The 24,616-nt window shown below is 27.2% G+C and overlaps 2 protein-coding genes and 1 pseudogene across 2 annotated transcripts; all 3 read right to left on the minus strand.

The window, feature by feature from the left end:
* Positions 1-1,451: 1,451 nt before the first annotated feature.
* LOC145834362 (adenosine 3'-phospho 5'-phosphosulfate transporter 2-like) lies at positions 1,452-10,894 on the minus strand. Its single transcript, XM_082941776.1, has 7 exons — positions 10,725-10,894; positions 9,437-9,558; positions 8,397-8,551; positions 7,521-7,673; positions 6,267-6,415; positions 2,980-3,158; positions 1,452-1,782 (listed from the first exon to the last, which is right to left on the minus strand). Exons 1-7 carry the CDS (start codon positions 10,863-10,865, stop codon positions 1,677-1,679), a joined length of 1,005 nt encoding a protein of 334 aa, XP_082797902.1. The 5' UTR covers positions 10,866-10,894; the 3' UTR covers positions 1,452-1,676.
* Positions 10,895-12,052: 1,158 nt separating this feature from the next.
* LOC145834361 (BBSome complex member BBS1-like) lies at positions 12,053-13,965 on the minus strand. The gene has a single exon (XM_082941775.1). The coding sequence runs from the start codon at positions 13,963-13,965 to the stop codon at positions 12,208-12,210; it is 1,758 nt and encodes a 585-aa protein (XP_082797901.1). The 3' UTR covers positions 12,053-12,207.
* A 7,255-nt stretch (positions 13,966-21,220) lies between these two features.
* Positions 21,221-22,836, minus strand: LOC145833065 (ubiquitin-conjugating enzyme E2 J2-like pseudogene; annotated as a pseudogene).
* Positions 22,837-24,616: the final 1,780 nt, after the last annotated feature.

The raw sequence follows: 24,616 nt of genomic DNA on the forward strand, positions 1-24,616 counted from the left end.
GAATACATGGAAAAATTATAGAGAGGAAAATGTCATGACTGATAGAAAGAAATTAAAGCTTGAATTGCATTTTTCATGCTGAAGTTAATTTTATACAACTTTTTTAGACTTTTATGAAAGAGGAAATATTTGTAATAACCTCGTCTAAAAGTTTAAAAGCTTTGTACTTTTCTTAATCTTGCTTTTGTTGTTGGTTTTGTGCTGAAGCGTTGTATAGATCATAAAACTAATTTACTTTTAAAATTTCAGAAAGTAACAAGAAACTAAACTAATTTATCTTTGCAGGTTTTGATAAATAGTGTTGAGGTTTTTGTAAGCGTACAATATAAAATGATACATTACTTGGAATGAATACTTAGTTTTTATATTGAGATTTTTTGTAATGATGATAAATAAAACTAAAGTTGTTTTAATTTCATAACAATAAAAAGCTTTAGATCATTTAAAACGTCTAACAAATATTAGAATTTTCCGACAACTACAATAACATACTTAAGTTGTGGACATTTATCTCAAAATTTTCTTCTGCCTAGGAACATAACAATTTTATTGATTAAACACATTAAAAAAAATTCAGCTTCTAAAAAATCAAATTTCGCGAAAAATCGTATAAAGCATTTATCTGTATTTACTTCTAATTTCAATTAAAAAAACTAAGTTCCAAAAAAAATGAGTTGAACTCATTGAAGAACAAAGACACAGAAAATTTCAAAACACGTTATAGTTAGAAAATTTAGATGTAAATAAACGTAGTGTGCATTTTATAAGTAAAAAAATGTTGTGTAGACTTCAAAATTAGCTATTTTTTATAAAATTTTTCAAACAAATTCATTAAAAATTTAAAACTAAAAAATTGAACTGTGCTGATTTATAATAATTTTGTTTTTCAAAAGCGTTTAGTATAAAGATAGCTTCTAAACTACAAGTTGTTATAAAATTTTAACAAAAATAAAGTATTACAACTTGCATATACTTTTTTAACTAGCATTAGTAACCGAATTATATACTTTAAATAAAATAACACAAAATAACTTTTAATTCTTAAAGGTACAAAAAAATCAATTAAAACAAAAAGAAAATTATAAAATTATGTGCTTTATATTTAAATAAGTTCAAATAAAATTGCACTGTAAAAGATTTTGAAAAACATAAAATATATTTTATCATCAACTAACTACTTATTAAAACTGTAAATTAAATTTAGAAAACTGTTAAAAGCAGCGAGGATTTAAAAAGCTTCAAAAATAACAATTTCTATAAAATAAATACGTACTGTGTATAAGAAGGCACTGTGTTGTATCATTCAACATAAATGTTCACGGTTGACTTATAATGAAAAGCTTCCATTTTGGATAAGCTTCAACTAAATATGTGTATTTAAAATATAAAAATAAGCATCAAACTTTTCTAAGAATTGCTACATGTAATTTTGTGATATTCTAAATTGATATTTAATATAAAACGCTCAATGAACTAATAAACAAAAATTTTAAAAATTATACTTTTAAAATTACAAAATAAACATGAAATTTTACTTTTGTATTTATGCACAGTAGTTCATAAAAAAGACAAAGTTTAGTATACTATAAATAGTTCTTTTACGGAAATAAAATAAGTTTGTCAAAAGTTTAAAGCGAATAAACAAAACTAAATTAAAAAGTATATCTATATTAAGATTACATTGGCAGTATTTTCGATTTGTTTATATTTTTCTTTTTCTGCTGTTTGCTGTGTACGTTCAAGAAAATTCCAACTACTACCAATATTCCGCCTAATAAGTACCTGAAACCAAAACAAGTAAAATTTATCTACTACACAATTAAGATGCGTGAAAATCATGCATAATTATACTTACAGTTTTGAAAATACAAGTTAATTGAAGTTTAAAATAAAAATAAAAGTTTTAAAGTACAGCAAACTACATATTTAAGAATATAGCTTGATATAAAAAATTTAAACTTAAAACTTACTTTAAACAGTGTTTGTATTTATATATAAAGTTTTTTACACAAATGAAAAATACTCATGGTATATAAGCAAATTTTTTTTTATTTTAGATTGACTTTTTCTCTAATTTCTGTTGATTGGTGCCCAATTGGGCTTATAAAAAAGATGAACCGAAGTAGTCTAATTTAAGGGGTAGCTAGGTATTAATAGAACTTTTTAATTATTCTACAATTTTAAATTATTTTATAAGATATGGTTTCTATGAAAACTTAACATGAATTGAAATTTTTGAAACTTATATTGTCGTTTAACTGCTTAAACACACACATTTTAATAATTTGTTTTCAGAACTCTCGCTCACTCAATCTCAAACTTTTGATATAATTTTAACTACACCAACGTTTTAAGTTTAAAACAAACTTAATTTTAGTAAAAAAACTTATGCAGCAAAATTTATAAAAAGCTACTACATTAAGTCTGGGGTTGGTTTAACAATATACTCAAAATGAAATTGGTTTGAACAAATAATCAGATTTAGTCTGAGTCCTATAAAAACTGTTGTAAATATTCTACATTTCATACTGAGAACTGCGACTTAAAATTAACCTAAATTGTTCTAACAAAATGTGACTTTTTGTTAAAGCACTTTTAGTGCTTCAAAATGTAGCAATGCATTTAAACTTGCAAATTTATGTTTTATTTTGTAATCAATTAACTCTATACATTTGTAAGAAATAAAACTCAGTTGAATATTACTACATGACGTCACTATATGATTCAAATGCAAATAATTTTGTTAAAAATGAAATCTTTCAATAACCGAAAAGTTTTTTTGTTTACCAAGTCCTTAGACTAAACGCTTTGAGGACTACCTTAGACGCGTGTTGAACGCAGAAACAGCCAAAAGTTTATTTTGTGTATTTTAATTCTATATTTGGCACCTACTAAAGGTGGAGAGACTCTCTCACAATTAACGGACTTCACAAACAAGTAATAATATTAAATAAGTATATTTATTTATAAACAACGTACCATTGAGAGAAAGGTTTGTTGAACAAGACAAAACTCAACACAATGGTGACAATTTTCCTGCAAGTTGTAACTGTCACCGCTAACAACGCACCAAAATTCCTCACCAGCCTCAAGACAAATTTCACTCCGATGTAGCCGGTGAGTGAGAATAGAAACAAATTTGTCATTATTTGCACGTCCTGTGGTGAAATAAGAGTTAATATACATTTATATAAATAAATTGATGTTATATATATAATTAAATTAAATAACTGAGTAAAAAAATAAGTTCGCTTATTTTGTACCAAATACGCAACTTACATTGGAATTATAAATGTAAATTAGAATTAAAATTAACAATTCGCACATTTGAATTAAAGTTAAAATAATTGCTTGAAAAATATATAAAAAAAAGTTACATACTTATTTACAAGATTGCTACACTCATGGTTGCCACTGATCAAGCTGAGAAAAACTTCCTGACTTTTTACCAAAATTTTCCTGACCTTTCTAAATCAAACTCTTGAATTAAACTTATTCTAAAATACATAATCTAAACTTGAAACTATATAAAGCTTTCAATCTAATTTTAATATAGGTTAAAAACAACAGTTTTTTGCTGAATTCTATTCAAACTTCCAGTACATCACTTAAACCATCTGTATATGATTGATGTTTTTAATAAACAGATCTATCAGCAAAATATTTGTATTATTACCTTATAATAACAGTTTGTCTGAAAAAAGACACAATTTTTTAGAATTTCCTAGCATAAATGTATCTAAATAAACGAAATGACATATAAGGAACTTTTACAATTAAAACCTTAAATCAATAAGGAACTTTCACAACTCAAACCTTAAAACAATAATGAACTTTTACAGTTAAAACACTAAAACAATAAAGAACTTAATCAAATACTACTTTTTAAATGTATGTACTAAAATTTATTTTCTCCGTTTTTTTTTATTAGCACTTCAACCTCTTCATCTAATGAAGATATGGTTTTCTTCATCTGAACTGCATTCCGCTTCATTTTCTTGACGGTTAAAATCATTTGCCTCATTGTATTTAAATCGCTCTCATCTGCTGCCCTACACTTGTAGAAGAGAATCTTTTCTCTAAATCAAGCCACAACTTGTGGGCTTCATTTCTTTTCTTTTGGCACTTATTTATTTTTACTTTCATTTATAAAATATTTCCTCTCATCATTTAGTATAAAATTTGTAACAAATAAATATACTCTTACTTACTTTAAAAACTTAAATTACTCTACAAATAATACAAATAATGAGTAAAATTAATCTTGGCATATACCTCTCTTAATAACTTATTTTATAAATTTAAACAACTTAAAAAATATATATATAATAAATTCAAATATTATATAAAAGAGGTAAGGTATACACATTAACTTGTTATGTAAAATACTAAACTAACTGCTTAGTTAAAAGGAACTCAATTATTTACTTAAACAAAAAACACTTTGATTCTAAAATTATGTAAAAAATTTTCTTTAAAACTATTAAAAACTTTTGTGTATATATCACAGTTTCACTATGGAAGTGTCCTTGCTACAGATCATCAGTACTAAAAAGCTTATAAAATCTGCTTGTTCAAGTAGGGTACTTGTTCAATACATTAATAGAAAATTTTTGCAGTTTTGTAAAGGATATTTTACTAATTTATACCAGATGAAGGCATTGGAAATAAAATTAAATATTTTTGTTAACTTCTAGGATAATTTTGGAATTTTTTTCTGATTTTAAAGGACTTTTAATTAATTTTTACCATTTGATAGGTTTGGAAAACAAGGAATTTTTTAAATTTAAACTGACAAAATCTGATTTTTTTTTTAATTTTATCAAATTTCCTGACTTTTCCTGACTTTTTTCAAAACCCCCCTTTTTTTCCTGACTTTTCCTGACCGAGTGGCAACCCTGTTCACTAAATAAGTTATTTACATTAATTTTAGAAAAACAAGGAAGCTTTTTGAAATAGCATGCATTTTTAAGACTATACAAAACGCAAACGAATTTTGGATATTATAAATATACAATCTTTAAATTTTTAAATTTTTAATATCTCATTTTTAAATTTTTGATGTTTATGAAAAGTATTTAAGTTCTTTTACAATTATGTCAATATATGTTCAAGTATAATAACATAATTGAATCAGGGTTACTATTATTTTAGAAAAAAACGTCTGAATTACTTTAAGTCAGTCTGGATTACATCAAGTAAATTTTTAAATATTTTTTAAAGTATTTCACAATGTTTCTACTTAACAGCACACAAAATTAAAACTGTTGTAAAACTTTAAATGCAGCTAAACTTTATATATTAAATTATTTTGTTTGTTATCTTTTTTAAGTTATGGTGAACTTCAAAATGCAATAGTTAAAACAAAATATTACAGTGGTTATTTTATTAATTAATTTTATACACAGTGAATATATATTTGTTTTTTTGTTATTTAAATAACACTTTACAACTGCTCAAAGATAAAAACAATAAGTTTACTAAACTTTTACAACAAGATATTATTTAAATTATGGTTAGTTATTACATATTTTCAGTTTTTAAAGCAATATTTGATCACAAAAAGATAATAAAAATATCATAACAAAAAATACTTAAATAGAGATTTATCTTTTTAAATGGTCGAAAAACATAATTCAAGGTTAAAAAGGATCACAATAAATATTTAGGCAACCTTATCACAAATTAATGTACTTATATGTACAAACCGACATACTTAAAAAATAATTCGTGATATAAAAATAACCTTTAAAACCGCTAAACGTAAATATTTTGTTCAAAATTATATAACAAGTAAGAATATTTTTAGTTGAATATAAAAATTTTTAATATGTTTCACTGATTACAAATATTATTTTAAATATTAATATCTTAATACAACTAAAAAAAATTTTACAATCGTTTTAGTCAAAGGAGATTAACAGCAAGTAATAAACATTTTTTGAAAATGAATGTGTTTATATAACTAGTTTTTATACCAGCATAGAATATTTCAATTCAAAAAAACATAAAGTTGTTTTAAACTTTTGTATGTAGTCATTATTTGAGAAACAAGGTTTACAAACTTTTTCTTTAATTACCAAAATCAAATACTATTAAAAATACAAAACCAGCTGTTAGCTCTTTCATTAGGTAAATATAACGAAACACAGCCAAAACTAAATAACTTATTTCAAATATGCGTTGTAAAAAAAAATACCAAGTGAGTTACAGCTCAAAAAATTATTGTAATTTAAAAAAAAAAAAAAAAATTATTATCAACTCACAGTGAATACGAGCCACACAAGCGAAAACAGTCCCTTTTGAAAGATTAAATTTTCAAGTAGTAGAATAACAGAACCGAGGCCGTATGAGTACAGGACCATCTCGGAAGTTGATGACTTGTGAGTTTTCAAGCACAGTTCCTGGTAGTTTCCTGTTTAATTGTATTATTACTGTTTCTTATTTTGTAGTTTTGTTTTCATTGTTTTTATTTCATTGTTCTATTTTAAGATTTTCGAGTACTTTGTTTTTTACTAAAAAATTTTGTTTCCTGGTTAATTGTATTTTGTCTACTAATATTTTGCTTATTTTATTATTTTATATTAAAGATTTTTGACTTTTCGTTTTATGAATTTTTGATTTTATTTTTTATTGTTTTGTCTTAATTTTTAATTTTTTACTGTTTTCAATGTTTTGTTTTTACATTTGTTTTCAATGTTTTTTTTTCACTTCGGTTTTATTCTTTTCATTTTCTAATGTTGAATTATTTCTTTTGTTGTTAAATTTTCAACATACACTTTTTCAAAGCTAAGTTTCGCATTCTTATTTCAAAAACTAATACAAAATTATTTTTTAACCACAAAATTATAGTTGAATGAAATTGCTTCAAAGTAAGTTTACACATAATACTGAATGACTGCGAAAGTTAAAGTCTATAATTGCAATTCAGGTAATTACAAGAACACGACTAATACATTTTGTTATAAACAAAAAAATAAACTTTCAATTAAAAATACTGAGTACATTTAATCAAACTGAAAGTAAAATAATTAAATAAAAATTAATTTTATTAGAGTGCGTAAGTAATTACAATTACATTTATTAATCTTAAAAATATGTAAACTATATCTTTGTATTAAAGCTTTAGTAGACATCATACATAAAATTGTTAAAAACACAAACTTTGTTTTAATTTATTTGTTACCAATTACACTACACTTGCTTGAATATGTTAGTTAATACTAGTTTATAGTTTTAATCTCGAGCTGTAAGTTGATTTAAGAAAAATTTGCTTTTGTCTAAAAACTTCAAAAATATATGTTACTAAATCAACATTACACCTAACAATAAACTGACCACTGGCTAAAAACCACATAATACTTTAATAATAAATCAACACCATGCTCAAAAATAAACAGACCATTGGCAGACAAAGACAAAAACCTTCAATCTTAATTAACATTCTATTGAACAAGAACCCAATAGCTAGCAGACAAAAAATATCTATTTATTTCTTATGTATCAAACAACAAACCAACCGATGGCGGCGTCCGCGCACAATGCTGCTGATATCAAAATCACACCGAACCAGTCGAAATTGGGCGAAATTGTAATGTCGGCCGTGGTGAAGGCGATGCAACCGAGTGTCATCAGTAAGCATGACAAGAAATCAAGCTTGCTGTACACCTTTCCTGTTATTGATAATTTTGTTTAGTACCATAAAGTTTCTATTTGAATAATATTTTTTAAATAAGCACAGACGAGGTCTTTCACCGAAACTAAGTTTGCATTATCTCCTGTTAGTGATAATTTTATTATAAGGTTTCAATTGCACTTTTTTCGAAGTTTTACTGATGATTATACTGTTACTTCTTGTTATTGCCTGTTGAGTTGACATAAATTTATTCAGTTGTGTGTAAACGTGTATGTATCAACTAAATATGACAACAAATTAAGCATGCTATGAAACTAGTCTGTTGGGTTAAAATGTGTTTGATTATGCTTTTATTCAAAGATGAAAGCTTTTATTTTGTTTTTCACAGTTAAAATTATACATAAAACAAAAAAGTGTTGTATTTTTTGAAACTTATAACAACTATAAAAAATGAGAGCTTTTTTATTGTACATTTTTATTGTAGTGTTATTTCAAACGTTGTACAATTATTTCTAATCGTTTAAGTATAAACAAACTTAATTTATACTATTTGTTATAATACAATACATTACTCTTTGAAATATTTACTCAATTTATAAATAAAACTATCAAAAATCACAATAAAACTAATCTTTCAACAACAAAATTTCAAACCTAATCAAGGAATTTGTCATAATTATACTCTCTATGTAACAGACTAATAAAAAAAAACTTTTTATGTTTGTTGCCTCGCAAATTGTTAGAAAAAAAAATATCAAACCTTGTATGATGATGCCTCCGATCATGACGGGTATCAGCTTGCTCGATTTGAATATGACCTGGGTGGGGTAGTTCAGGTAGCCTAGCGACGAGTTTGAAAGGCACATGGTGGCAACAGTGAGCAAGGCGAGTACGTAGTAAACTTTCATTGGTGCTCTGTGGGGAATTATGTAGAAAATATTAATATTTTTATTGTAGTATATCATTATGCAAATATGTTATTGTACATTGTAGCAACTCTGAGTAATGTCAGTACGTAGTACATTTCAGTGGTGCTCTGTGAGGAATAATTTTAATGTTGTAACATTTTTATTGTTTTATTTTATAATTGTTATTTAAATGTATTATTGTATTATGTTGCAATTACTGATCAGCTATGTCAGTCCGTAGTAAAACTTCATTGGCGCTCTGTTGGAAATTATGTTGGTAACAAAATTTTAGTTGTGTTATTTTTTTACTATCAATTAAATGAATTATTGCATAACATTGTAGCTACGGTCAACAAAGTCAGTACTTAGTACAAATTTATTGTTGCTCTGTTACTTCATTGGAAGTTATGTTGTAAAAAACTTGAAAAAATTGCTTTTCTCAGAAAATTAATAATTAGTTTGAAGTACTAATAATCCTTTTACTTAAAATTTGATAATTTTAGTTCAGAAATTTATTAGTTTAAAGCATTTTATTATGAAATCTAGGTCTACTTAACAATGTAACTTTCAAAAAATTAGAAAAAATTTATACCAATCCCTAGTTCCACTTAAAGGCTGATTTTTTTCATTGTGTGCACTCTGACCTTAATAAAACATAAAATGTATCCAAAATGGTAAATTTTATTGATGGAAGTAATTTTCTGCATCAAATATTTTTATCTACTTATAAACAAACTCTACTCAAGCTAGTAACACCAGATAAAATAAGCATACTATAGAACTACAAGTACATCAAATAAGACATAACATTTAAAAAAAGTGATTTCTAATTTATTCTAAGTGTTAACAAATAATGTAACCTTTAAATAAAACCACTAAAAGCAAAACGAACTTTCTGCCGACGATACCACTACAGCTTTTTTCAAGCAATCCGAAGAACGTGTACATTACAAACTGCAGCAATGTCACAAACATACCAGCTTTCTTTAGTTCTGCTACATTGAATATCCATTCCTAATAAATGTATGTTTTATTAGCATCTTACACTACTAGGTAATAAAATAATGTATAATGTATGTGAAGAAAAAGGTCTTTGATTTGATTTTTTCAAACATTGAACAATCTATAAAGATCAAATATGAACGATCTAATGAAATACAATATGGTTAGCTACATAAATCTACAACACGCACCTTAGTTTAGAACTGAGTAAGTACCTGAATAAGCAAACTAAAATAAAAGTCACTATAATGTGAAAGGAAATATTTAAATTTTATTGAATAAAAAAAATTATCAGTTAAAAAGATGAGATTGTATTAACAACTAACTTCAACTTTGATTTGAACACTTTGTTTATTCAATAAAATGCCTATAATAGTCCTAGTTTGTTAAACTTAAGAATAATTTAATTATTCTGTTATTAAAGTCTTTATTTGTAAACTTAAAAATTAAAATATTCATAATGTTAAAATAACTTTACATGCTATAAACAGCATTGATTCTTTTCGAATTAGTATCATGGCTAGAAAATAACTAAAACATTTAAAAATAATAAGATTAGTTATATTTCTAAGAGAACATGAACATATTTTTGAATTTAAAAAGATACCGCAATCTTAAAAAGTAGTTTTTATCATAGCTGTGATTTTTTGTAAAATTATATATATATACATCAACTTGTGTTATGTTAGACTAAGTCCACCTTAGTTTTAAACCGACTGTAAAAACCATAAGACAAAAGCACTTAATTCTAAAACCATATATCATATTATAAAATTGTTCAATAATGTTTTTATGCGGTAAATAAACAATAAACAACAGTAAGTTTATATCAGTTTATTTTTAAGTTTTCTCTATATCAATTCAGTTGATATATGATAGTAAAATTAAAGTAAAAAAAAATATACACAGTTTTAAATGTTTTTCACTATTCAATTTAAAACAGAAGATTTAAAGCAAATAGAGTACATATTTATAAACATTGAAACAACTCCAGTAATACTTGTATTTAGCCTTAGAAATTTAGACAAAAGTATACTTTGTATAATGTACAATATAAATTAAACAAAACTAAATGAGCATGTACACTTACTTAATTTTACAGGGATTAAAACACTGTACAAGATTAAAGTTAAAATAAGAATATTTTAATATAATTTTAAAAAAACTGAATATTTTACCTGCACATACCCATAACAAATGTAAAGGGAAAATATCGCAACAACGCAGATAATAAACTGATTCTTCGTGCTGAAGTTATCCAGCGAAAAACTGTTATTTTTTCCTTTCATCTCAAACTTTTGGTCCTTCACTCGAATCATTTAACTATATGGTCTTATTCGTACATTAGTATTCCTGGAAAAAAAAATTTTAGATATGTTACACAGTTTCAATTTTTAATAAAGTATAAACAAATTTGACTTATCTAAAGGATATTTCTTGATAACTAAAAAAACTAATTAAATGCAATCTAATACATATACACTCTTGTTTATCTATATAAACAAGTTTTACAAACTATAGATATTTGAAGAAGTATAAATTATTATTACTAAAACATAGTTGAATGTAAAATCATTTGAAAATCAAAAATGTTTTTTAAATATAAAATAAATGCTTGGTAAAACAGGTATGCTTTAACAGTGAAAAAAAGTTTGGTTTATTGAAGACTTTGAAGTTTGTATATGAATTATATGAATTTAAAATATATACACAGTGCAAAACTTTATATGAAGTAAATAAACTATCATGACAAAACACAGTGAAAAAAAATCATATCATTTTTTTACAAAATATTTATAATAGGATACATATAATGTCAATACTTGTCGTGCAATTGTAAAAATAAATATTTCAAACACACAAAGCAAAAGACCAATTGTATAGCTAAAAATAATTTGGACGGCTTTCCTCAAATCAAAAACAATCTAAATGTACATACTTTCATTAAAAAAAGTTAATTGAAATGTTATTTCTAACCTTTTAAAAAAAAATTACTGAAAAATAAATATTTCAAATAAAATTCAATTAAATATACTAACTTATTTGTTACTCTGACAATGTTTTGTAAGTTTAAACCAAAAAATAAAATATTAAGTCAAGTTAAAAAAGTCTAAAAACAAATATCAACATGCATTTAAACAAAATATGCAAATATAAAACTTAAAAATTTAAGTAAGTAATTATGAAAAGCTTTAAAAATTTGAAACATTTTTATAATAATATCCACACTAATCTTATAGCAAAAAATTGATCAAAAATAAAGTAAATATTGTTAACTAAAATTAAGAAAGACCAAAAAGTTTAAAAAAAAAACATTACTTAAAGTACTAATTTAGGTTGATTAATTTACTGGTGTTTATAAATGCTTAAAAAAAGTCAATGTAAATAACACGAAAATTTGTAAAATGTATTTTTAAAATTAAGAAGTAGTTCAAATTCTATAAGCATCACTACAGTAGCATTAAGTAATAAAGATTAAGTATTAATAATAATAATATTTGCAATAGCTGCTTTTTGATAACTAATTGTACTCTTTTGTATAAAAATAATAGTAAAACCTCAAAACTAATCTTTAGCATCATATAAAATGTTGAACTTTAAAACACAAGGTGAAACTTTTAAACTTGATCACCAAACCAGCATCAACAAACAAATCAATCTTCATCCGAACACGTTGACATCTGTTGCAGGCATGCTGATCACAGCGCACACAACAGGCTCAGGTCTTTCTCCCTTCACCACAAACACCTTCACCTCCCCCTGCACCACTTGCTCCCCATTCCCCTTGCACCTCACCCTCACCGTGAAGTTGTACTTGTGCGAGGGAACAAGCACAGGCAAGCTCAATATCCTCGGCTCGATATCATACTCCTCCTCAGGGTAAGCAAAAACCACCTTCAAACCACCCACCATGCTGCCATCACCAGAAGTGTTGACCAGAGACAGGACCATTTTGAAGGTTGGCCCAACTCCATATACATTTGCATTTAATGAAATTGGTGCTGACTCGTCATTGGAGACAGGGGCCACTTTCAGGTCCAGGGACTGGCAGTAGCTCCTTGCGGCAGCTAGTTTGATCTTTCTGATGTCATACTGGAAGTTTTGGAACATGTCCAGGTAGTTCTCCCTCTCCCTTTTGGTCTGGTCCACGTACAGTTGAGACTTTTTGGGTATCTCCAGCTTCACCTTCTGGCTGGCGCTTGGCGTTTGCACGATGCCCTGATCAGAGTACTGGTCATCTCTGTCAAAGCTGAGCACTTCCAAGGCGCCAGAAGACAGTATTGCTACAAGGCAAGCTTTCTCTGATCCGTACCTGCCAAACGTGAGGGCCTGTGGAGTGCCCAGAAGAGTGACAGTGTCCACCAGGTTGTTGTTGATGTAAACAAGGACCTTACCACTGTCCAGGCCCACCATGACCGCCTTGAACCCCTTGCTCTTGTGGTCCATTAGGGCAGTGCAGACCACGTTTGCTGGCATCTCAACATCCCACAGCGGCTTACCCTTCATTGAGTAACAGCTGAGGTTCTTGTTCATTTTGGCAATGATGAGACTCTTGTGGATCCTTTCAAAGCCCACAATGTGGGAGTCAACCTCAAAAGAGAACTTAACCTCTGCGAAGTCCTTCTTGCAAACATAGACCTTTCCATTCCTGCAGGCCACGTAGACAATGTAGCTGACATCGTAAATTCCAGTGCAGTTTATGAAGCAGGGGACTGATGGGATGTCAAAAGTCTTCAGCAAGGTGAATGCTTCAGAGTCTAGTATCAGCACCTGGCTACTTTCAGTACCCACCACCACGCAGGAAATGGCATCCTGCTCAGACATGGACTTGTTCAAAGTGGACAGGCAAGTGACCACGGTCTCCTTCTTCAGCACTCTGTTTTTGTGGGTGGCCAAGAAGTCCAGGCAGGCGTCCTTATCAGGCAGGTCAATGTAAGTATATGACTGCACAGTCAAGCTCTTGCCACTATCAGCCAGATCAGCAAGCCTGATCTGAAGCTGGTCAAATTCAACCTGGTCGTCTGCGACAGCCTGCCACAACTTTTCCTCCTCCTTCTCCACCTTCAGCAGGGGCAGGTTGTACCTGTAGAACGGCCTCAGGTTCTTGTAGACGTACAAGGAAGGCCCTGAACCAACAACAACGCCAGGTATCCTGGGCTCGGTTTTGTCCATGTACACTGACACTAATCCAGTTGGCACGTCGATTATAGAGTGCTCCTGCACCACATTGGCCTCCTTGAACACTTTCAGCTTCATGTCCTTGAAGTCTGCGCCCAAATCCGCCACCACAAGGTTGCTGGTGCCGCTGCCGTACAGATCCACAAGACTGATGCCGCTTGAAAAGGCGTACAGGCCTGCTATGGGATCTAGGTAGGCACGCCTCCAGTTCTCGTTGCTTTCTTCCAAGTTGCTTGCCATTTGGATGGGTGTTATTTAGAGTTGAAAGTTTTTTAAAAAAAGCTGTCAAGTGTTTGGTTTAAATTTATTGGTAAGAGGTGTAGTTGCTTTAAGAAAATATATGTATAACTTTTAAGTTCTGGTTGGTGTTTGTAATTATTATAATTTGCAGTGTAAAGTAATTCATTATTAAAATAAATTTTGAATGTACATTGTTAATCAAATTCTTCATTAAATAGTTCTGATATATTTGTTAAGTATTTTAATTACTCTAAAATTTTTAATTTTAAACTAAAACATAGATTAATTTAAGCTTTAGGTTTTCAAGTATGTACAGTAATTTTTTGTATAAATTGAAAATTATGTACTCAAATAATATTTTTTTTTTTACAAAATTGAGGTGTAAAATGAAAATTTATAACAACTAAAAGTCTAATAGTAAACCAACAACGGATTAGAGTATTTAATTGCTTAACAAAAAGTTTTAAAATAATTCATTTAAAATAATAATGGATAATTAATCACAACATATGTGTTGTTAAGTATTTGACCTTAAAAAATAATAAATATAAATAAAATTTGCTTATGTCAAGATTTACTTGCAGCACATGGTTTAAATTATAAAATAATTGGTTTTATTTACTAAGTTTAAAATTAAAAGGAGTAAATCATTTTGTTTTAATTATGTCTTGTTTTTTACAGTTATTTTACAAACTGCCAATTGCATTTTAACTTTTAATAATATGAAGTATTTTTTGAGAAAAAAAAAGGAATCAAATGTTATACCTTTTATAGATTCTTACAGAAGGAAAGACTAATTCCATAAAAAAAAATTATTTGAACTTTTAAAAAATGTTACTAGTTTTTTTCAGTCTAATCTTCATAAAATTCAAATAATTTTGTTGAAACTAAGCACTTTAATTTTTTTTTTTCTAAACCATTTCTTTATACATTATATATATCATAAAAAAATCATTTATTTTCACAGATCATTCTAAATCTTGCAATAAACATAAATGAATATTTCAGGTGAAATAGTTTTAAAATGTAGGAGGTAGGTTAAAAAGATTTATGTTAAATTACCAGAATATTAATCATAAAACTTTTTTATCAATAGACTTGTATCACATACTTTTTTTAACAGACTATATCTTAAAAACTAATTGAATTTATTTTTGAGAAAGTATCTAATCGAGGTGGCCACTAATTTTCTAGAAATTTCTTTTAGGTATTTTTATTTTCCTTTATGTTTCTTAAAGTAGAAGTTTTTTTCAATGTTAGGCAGAAAATTTAACTTAAGTAGATAAATGCAATGATAGTTTATACAACAAAATAAAGTTAATTACTATAAAATTATATGAAATACTTTTTCTTATGTTTCTAAATTTCATTATTTACATCTTAAAACTGTTGAAAATTTACTGTTCATTTTTTCATAAAACTACTCCCCTTCTTTTAGTACATACTTTAAACTTCCATGTAAAAGTCAATGTTAATTTCTGTAAAATAATGCTGGAACGCTTTTTAAACTTGACAATGTAGAAACAATTGTTTTTAATTTTACTTAAAACTTATCTGGGTTGCCACACGTTTTTTCCAATTTTTTTCCAGGTTTTTAAAAGTGCGCATTTTTGGGTCTATTTTTAGTTTAAAGTTAATTTTAAGGTAAGAAACTGTGTTAAATAGTATAAAAACATAGAAAAGATACTGTAAAGGTACTTTAAATTTGTTTTCTTATAAAAAAAACTTTTTGATAGTGACAAAATTTTTTTATTTATATGATAGCTTTTTAGAGTAAAATTGAAATTTTACTACTGAACATGTTAAAATTGTTAAAATTCAGGTGTTTCCAGGTTTTTTTTTTTTGCTTAAATTGTCAAACCCAAGGTTTTTCAAGGTTTCCAGGTAAACTGACAACCCTGACTTATAGACTAAAATGCATAAACTATTAAGCTTAGTTACTGTTAGTCTGTATTGGAAGGAGCCAATAAGTTTACTTAGCATGCATTTTATTGAAGAGTGTGTTACTAAATAACTGTTAGACTAACACTAAGTTCACAAAAAATACAACTTTAAATATTTCAACTTAAAAAAACAATAAACTAAATACTGATGGTCCCTTGTTTTATGAAAAAGTCTTCAAAAATTTATACACCAAACTTTTGGTTAAAAATATAACTCTAAAATACTAAAGATATTTTTTTAAACATGTGATTATAACTTATTTTTATCTTGCAATGTTTAACTCAGAGAGCTCATTAGGTATCAGGCCATATATAATAAATTAGAAATAAGTTAATTAAAATAAGTTTAATAATTTTTAAAATTTTAATTAGGATTAGCGTTGTAAAAAAACTTAACAATGTAAAATAAATTAGTTCAATTTAATCAAGGATTTTTAACACTAAAATTCAAATATATATATATATAAAACATATAAGAATTTAACAATACTAGCATGTAATTAAGTTTTAAGCTTATGTAATTTTGGATAAAAAATTTTATTAAAAACACTATATTTTTTAATTTTCTTTAAAAACTTAAAATAAAACCTTTGTTTTATTAAGAATACAAGTTTTAACAGTAGAGCTTTTATTTTTTTTATCAAATTACTTACAAAGATTGGTGACATTTGCCTTTCAAAGAATCAAAAAGCTATAAAACTTTGACAGATAATCTTAAGCTTTTTAAATGTTTTAAAGATTATATTTGTTTATAATCCTAAGAACTATCAAGTTTAATTAAACTTCATAGACTTGTATCATATGTTTGTTCAAAACTGTAAAAAGTGCTAGGCAGTGTAAGACTATTTATTAATATTTTTAAAAATTCATTTTTAATTATTTTATAAATTTTTTAAACTAGGACATGTTCTGGATTTGGCAATACATATAATTGCATTTCAATGATATTGTTTTTTTGTGGATTTTGAAAAGTATTTGAAGAACTGTACTGTCCTCACAGATATAAAGTACAAAAGATTATTGTTTTTTTAAATAATTCAGTAATTGCACTAGCTAAATTTTATAATAATGGAATGTATAAGAAGCTTTATAAAATTAACAATTTTAATATGATTTGCATTGTGCATCTATGAATTTTGTATACATAGCTTTTACATAAAATTCCCCTAGTATGCTAACAGTTTTAATAAAACCACAAAAAACCATTAATTAAACTTTATTTTGTTATTATATACTTTATTGAATGACAAAAAAAGACGCTCAAATTATTTGGTCTTAGGATCTGGTGCACGAAAAACCTTTCGGTTATCGAGTCGCACACCACGGATACCTTTTAATGTTTTGTACAGGACATCTTGTCCAGGACTTATATCGTTTGTTCAACGATAAAAGCGCTAAAAAATTTTGTTTGGAGGACCTACTACCTAGAGTGCAAAAAAACTTTCGGTGATCGAGTCGTAAACCAAATTTTAAATTAATCTGAAAACACCGTTGTATTTTTTTTAATACTACAATTCAGAAATTGCATACTCAAACGTAAGTAGTTTGCTTTTTAAAGATAAAAAAATACTTTTATTTAGCTGTTTTATCAAAATAAATTTCATATATCAAAAAACCAGTTGCTATTTTGAATCTATACGTTTTGCATAAATTATAAATTAATTTAATTATTAAAGCTTTTAAAGTAATATAATGCCTTTTTATATTAATTGAACAGGTGTCTAAACAAAGTTAGAAAAAATTTGTATTGAAAAAAATAAATCTAAAAATTAATCAGTAATATTTACTTTTGTTTGATTCTTTTAGCAATTTTTTCTTTGATTTGTATCTGTCGATTAATATCGAGTAGAGAAACTTTTTTTTTACCTCTTTTTAACTTTCTGTCACAGTAGAAATTTTTTTAGTTAATAAAAATAGCACAACATACTTTTAATTTCATAACGGGTTGGCATTTTTTGTTCTTCATATATGTTTAAAGCATGTTTGAATCAAGTTTAAATATTGTATCTTGAAAGCTATCTTTTTTTTTTCAATGTGTATTAAACGTATTAATTAAAACAAAAATTCCTTTTTTTTGTCTTTGCTTTAGGAATACAATTTTGAAACTTTTAAAATGTTTAATTAAGCTGTTAAAGTGTATCTTTTTTTCCGGAAAGAGGCTTTTTCAATTTTTAGAAACTATCTTCTTAACGAGAACGGGTCTAAATTGCAAGAAGTTATTAAACTGTACGAGAGTAAAATTTGCACCAAGCGTTAACTTTGCACGGAGGGTCATTTTTGCACAACAGTAATAAAATAAACATATAAAAAGCTATAAGATTAATTAATAAAAAAAATAAAAAGAAAAATAAAAGCTACTGACCGAGGGTAAGGGTTAGGGATAACAGTGACAGTAAAATAAAGAAAAATTTAATTGATAAAAAAAAATTATAAGTTACCGACCGAGGGCAACGGCTAGGGGTAACAGTGATAGTTAAAAAAAATAATAATTAATTAAAATAAATTAAAAAAGTATCAATTAATAACAAAAAAGTAAGTTACTGACCGAGAATAAGGGTTAGAGCCTTAGGGGTAACAATAATAATAAAACATAAAACTAAATAATTAGAAAAATAATAATTGATCAATAAATAAAAAATTAAAAAATTCAACCCGTGCAAAAGTATCTTCGTGAAACTTTTTACGCTCGTGCAAATTTAACAGCAACCCTTTTTTTACGTCTATGTTTTGTTAGTCATAATATAGTTCTGAAATTCACGACAAATGGTAATTTATATTTATTTACAACATGTGTAGTAGTAGTTCTGATTTCTGTTGTTTCTAATTTAATGTTTACAAAAATTTTAGTTTCTAGTTATTTATTTTTACATCATTAGAAAGTTAATTTTGTTCATTCCTTTAAATGACTTTATAAACTAAACGTAGTTTATATAACTTTATTTTGTTGTTTGTAAAGACCTAAGTGTTATAGTTCAGGATCTTAACTTTTTAATTTTTTATTTATCACGAATTAGTATATAGTTTTAAAACGAGTAAAATTTATTGTTATGGTTTTGTTTAACAACTGTACACTTAATAATTAAACTTTTACACTTTAGCTCTCAAATTTTTACTGTAACAATAAATGATTTTTAGTTGTTAAAATCTTTATGCCCTTATAAATTTATTGACAACATCAAGTATAATTGCTTATTAAAATAACTTTTCTGAGGTTGTTAAGTAATAATTGTTTTTTAAAGTAACTGAAGTAGTTTCTTACTTTTTTTTAAATTAAACTCAGTTTTAGTGATTTGTGACATAAAGAAATTGAAACTTTTTAGGTTTGACAAATACAGAAAATACTAACAAAAGAGTTTTTGTTTTTCATGTACTTTATATTACAACTGATCTGATTTTTGAAATAAAACACTGTTTCAGTGATGTATACAAATTCAATTATGATTTGAAGTGCTTTTAATTAATTATAGTTAAGCTTGCTATTTAACAAGTTTGCTACGCTAATTGCTATTTGTTAAAAAAATGTTTTTTGTTGTTTGGTCATTGACAATTGCGAAACATTATACTACGAAATACTTTTACTTACAACTGAAAATTTTATCACCAGTAAACTTACTGTCTATCACTGTGTTTAGTTAACCTTATGAAAAGTAACTTTTGATAGAAAATTTGAATACTAGATATTGATAAAATCTTTTGTGCTTATAGTATATTACATACATAAACTTATTTTTTCAACAGAAAAAGTTAAACCTGACGAGAATGTCTTCAGCAAACGAACATCCACCAGGACAAGAAGAAATCGAGAGAAAAAACTCCTCAAAAACATTCTTGATCTAAACCCGGCGGTGATGTCTCTAGACTTCAGAAGACTGTACGGAGAACTCGTTGAAATCGTTCTGGTACCAAAATCTGAATCCTACTTTACAGTTCAGATGGAGAGCAGCTTGTCACAGTTGGAAATTTCGCTTCCTGGTCCTGAAGGCACGCCTTACCACGGAGGACTTTTCAAAATTGAGTTTGTTTTTAGTCGATTGCTCCCACGACATTGCACCCACGGTTAAATTCAAAACGAAAATATAGCACTGCAATATAAGTGAATGTGGAAAAGTTGGTTTGGACATACTTTACAAAGGCTGGAAACCAGAGTACACTGTTTCAAAAGTGATGCTAACCCTATGATGTGTCTTGTTCCTGAGATAGGGCATCTTTGCATGCGTGACAAAAATGATCATGACTTACATTATTTGTGGAAAAAGATGTCGACTGTTTACACAAGTACATGCAAGGTGAAATTTAATTAGTTTATATTGTTTTTAGATAGTTTTATACGAATAATTTGATGGCAATATCTGTAAAAGTTATATTGTATGTGAAAAATAAGTACTCTATTTTTAAGAATTAAATTCATGGTTTCACAATATTTTCATACATCATTTTATTTGCCGCAGGTCAGATCAAGAACCAACTGGAGTAGTTGAACCTTTTATAAACAGCACCGGATACACTCCTAGACCGAAACCTCAACTAAAAGAAGCCGCAGACCTGATGAGTTCCGGTGAACTGAAAACCACTTATTTGAACTATAGATCAAGTAAGATGCTACATGAAAATCCTAATTGTGCAACGAAAACAAAACAGCAAATTATTTCGAAGCAGGAAGATAACAGCGATCGTAAAGAACGCGATGAGAAGAAAGAAGAACGCAATTCTGCTACTGATGAACCTAAAACTTGGCACGTAGCCAATAACAAAACTTTAAATCGTTGTTTGATGAAATTGAAAGTTCGGAATAATAAATAATTGTTGGAAACATTTTTACCAAATAATTGGCTGTATAATGATAATTATATATATTTTTAAATACTCAATGCTTTTTTAGTGTATTAGCGATCTAAAACAAACTTTTGCTTTAAATTGTTTTAAAAATATGCTATTAAGATTTAAGTTTTTTGAACTACGCAAGCTTCGGTACAAACAACTGAATAACACGATACAAACCTATTTACCGTTTACTAAACGAATATAAAAGTTGAATACCTATATAAACAGATTTGGTATAATAATAAATAACATTTTACTCTTCTTTGTTTTGTAATAAGTGTCAAGGATAAACAACTAAAGGTTTTTAAATTATTCTATGGTGGTTAATAGTAAGTTTATGTGGTCAACGAAATTTAACTGTCATAAGCGCTCAAAGTTATTTATTTTATTTTAATACTAAACAAACATATAATATAAAGAACACGTTTTAAAATGATCAAAAATTTATTAAACCAATGATACGATAACCCAAAACACTAATTAATTCACACTTATTTTCTACGAGGCATGTAATGTCGAAGTCCTCTCTTTTTAACAGGTTTTTTATCATCTGTTTTTTCATTTTGACTGACGTCATTTATCTTCTCGTCATATTTTTTCGGATGTAGCTTCAACTTTTCATCAATTTCCTCTTTTATGTCGGGGAAGAGTTTTCCGAACTGTTGATCATCACTGCAGTGTCGGAGTGACTCAAGAGCGAGCTGTCTCCTTTGCTCTTCAGTTTGAACAATACATCCGGTGTGTTTAGTCCTGTTCTCAGCCATAAAAGAAATGAATCCTGAGAACAATAAATGTTTAATTTAAAAAATTCAAAAAATTCAAAAAAGGAGACAATGTATTATTGATAATGTTTTATTTAGGTTGAGCTAGCTGTTTATTATTTCATTGATCATCGTGTTTTTATAGTTAATTCAAAATTCTTCAACACAATTTGTTTTTAAAACTGTGCTTTAAAACAACATTGTATAATAATCTAGAGAAGGGTTTCTTAAATTAAGGTATGTAGCTTCCTATGGACCGTTTAAAAAATTTAAGGAGCCATAAGCCGTAATGGGGCCAAATGGGTGTGACTAGTAAATATGCCATAGGAGACATAATCCCGTAACTTAAACTAGACATCCAGGAGTTGATAACACAGGGCAAAAAGTTAACACAGAGAGAGTTGATAACACAGAGCTCTTTAGCGTATTTAAGGGTAGTTTTTGAAACTTTCACAATACATTTCGGGAAAAATTTAACTTTATAATACATCAGGGCTTCCTAGAGTGGGCTATTTTATAAGTTAATATGGCAATAATTTTAAACTTGCACTAGATATGCTAGGGTTAATAATGAAGGTCAAAAATATAAGGTCTGGGTTAAAAGTTATTTTCTTTAAGAGGGCCATTGCTTTTTTAAGTTGTTCAAAATAGACATTATAGAAAGAGATTTAGGAAATCCTGGTCTAAAGTTTGCAAGAAAACTGACTTTACTAAAACATTTATATCAAACTATTGAAACAAAAACGAAACACATGATAATTAACCTCTGAGAATGGAGGCAACCGTCCACGTTGCAGCCCAGGTTTCGGGGTGGAAACCCGAAATGGACAGGCAGAGCTTCTCGTTGACCTTGTACCTTCCGTTCGGCGTCAACATGTAGATGTCCGGGGGGCTCATCGGGTAGTTGGGCGGAAACACCAACATACCGTGGTAGTAACCTTCTTCGTAAGCCGTTTCCAAAGGACCTCGTATCTAAAAGAAAGAAGTTTGACTTAATCTGATTTTTCTGTTAATGTTAAATTATGTTTAGTAAAAAAAACTCAAAGACATGACTGGGTTTTTATTAAAATACAGCAGTTGCTTTTATCTCTAAGAACTTTGTGTTTCAAGCTGATTTATATTTTTTTAACAGAAAGAAAAATAATTAGTTTCCTAGTCATAGAAATACATTGACAGATGTATTTTAGAGATCACGGTGTGTTAACAAAATGATAGTTTAAACTAACACAGAAATGACATTCATGCAGATTGTCTTCTAAAGGTCTCACTGCTTTGACAAACTCAACAGGCTCCTCTTCTAAATTTTTGTATTCCTTCGTTAATCTTTTCGTTGCAACTTTGGACATTTTGTATCAGTATTAATTTTTCTGTAACTTAATTTTTCATTAAAATATCAAAACTTCTATTTTAAAATATACTGTACTTTCTTTAAGAGCTCTTTTCTAACTTGTTTGTATGACAAACACACGTTTGTCTTTATTATAGTTTTAAGCTTCCTTTAAGTTTATTTTTACTGTCCAATAAGATTTTTAAATTTATCTTTAATTTATTAAGTAATATTATCAAAAACGATGTGTTATCAAGTTGTTCATTTAAAAAACAAAAATTTTAGACTTTTATACCTTATAAAACTTATTTAAAAAAATTTAGACACAGTTCACAATTTATCAGTTTCTTACATTTTTCTTTCCTATCAAAATTCACTAGGTAGTCTCATATTTTTGTTTATATTTCAAATCTCATGAAATATTGAACACTTAAACGATTATTTCATCAGGTATACAAAAGTTATAACTTGTAAAAATCGAAAGTACATTTGGCAATCATTCTAAACTAACGGAACGCTTGAGTTATTTTTCTTAACTTTAAAACTCCGAAATACAACAATTCTTTGGACTATATTCAAAAATTTTTCTTTCCCAAAATCTAATAACTTAATAATACAGCTTAAACAATTGATAATTTAATTTAACTTGGGTTTATTGGATCGTAGCTAGAACCTACAGAAAAAGTGGATCATTTTGGTTTTGTAATTCTCGTAACATATATCATAAGTACATTAAAACTTTTACTTTTTTTAATATTATTTGGTGAGTGAATTCGTGTTATATGTAAATTTAATATTTATTGAGATATTGGCCACCTTTGGTTTGTACAGTTTTAAACTTTAATAAGGGTCTACTTGCTTAGTAAAAGTAATCTTCAAGAAATCTAAATTCATTCAGTAATTAACATGTAATTGTAGAAAAAATTAAAAATTAAACATCAAAATTTTTTCAATCTTTGTAAAAATATGGTGCAAGAATCGAAAACAGGGTTGCCACTGGTTTTTGAGATTTTTCTTTCAAGTTTTCTGAATTTCTTCCAGGTTTTTGTTAGTTCATTTGTATGGGTCTATTTTTAGTTTAAAGTTTAGTTTAAGTTAAGGTAAAAAAACTGTGTTAAATAGTATTAAAACATAAAAAAGATACTGTAAAGCTACTTTAAATAAATTTTTTTAATAAAAAAATTTTCGGGGAGGACAAAAATTTTATATTTATATGATAGATTTTTAGTTTCAAATTAAAATTTTTTTACTTTACATGGAAAAGTTGCATAAAATTCGAGGCTTTTCTGGTTTTTTAGTGTTTTTTGTTTAAAGTTCCAGTTTTTTCTAGCTTTTTTTTCAAAATTTTCAAATTCTACGTTTTTCTAGGGTTTTCCAGGTTTCCAGGTGACCTTGCAAAGAGCCACACAGGGGTCTATAAATATTTAATGATTCCTACACAACAATTTAGAAAAATAATAAAATTGAGATATGATTTTAATTTTAAACTGTTTAACAAAAAAATCTTTGTTACATAGCAAATTTGAATTTTGTTAGAATACTTATTTCTGACTTAGTAAGATTACCTTAATTAAAGGCTAAAACTAAATTGACCTATATCTCATAAAATATTAAATTTATGTATAAGCAATTTACTCATTGTTCAATAGTAAAAACTTTTTTTTTGAGATATGCTGCAAGAATTTAAAAATAAAAAAGCAAAATGTCCCAACTTGTTACTTGCTCTAGCATCAACCTTATAAACCCAAAAAAAGACATTATTTGTTTTAGCTGTCTTATTTAGCTATCAAACTCTTTAA

This window comes from Thalia democratica, chromosome 4 (genome assembly GCF_965202585.1).
Source record: "Thalia democratica chromosome 4, ktThaDemo2.hap1.1, whole genome shotgun sequence".
NCBI classification, from domain to species: Eukaryota; Metazoa; Chordata; class Thaliacea; order Salpida; family Salpidae; genus Thalia; species Thalia democratica.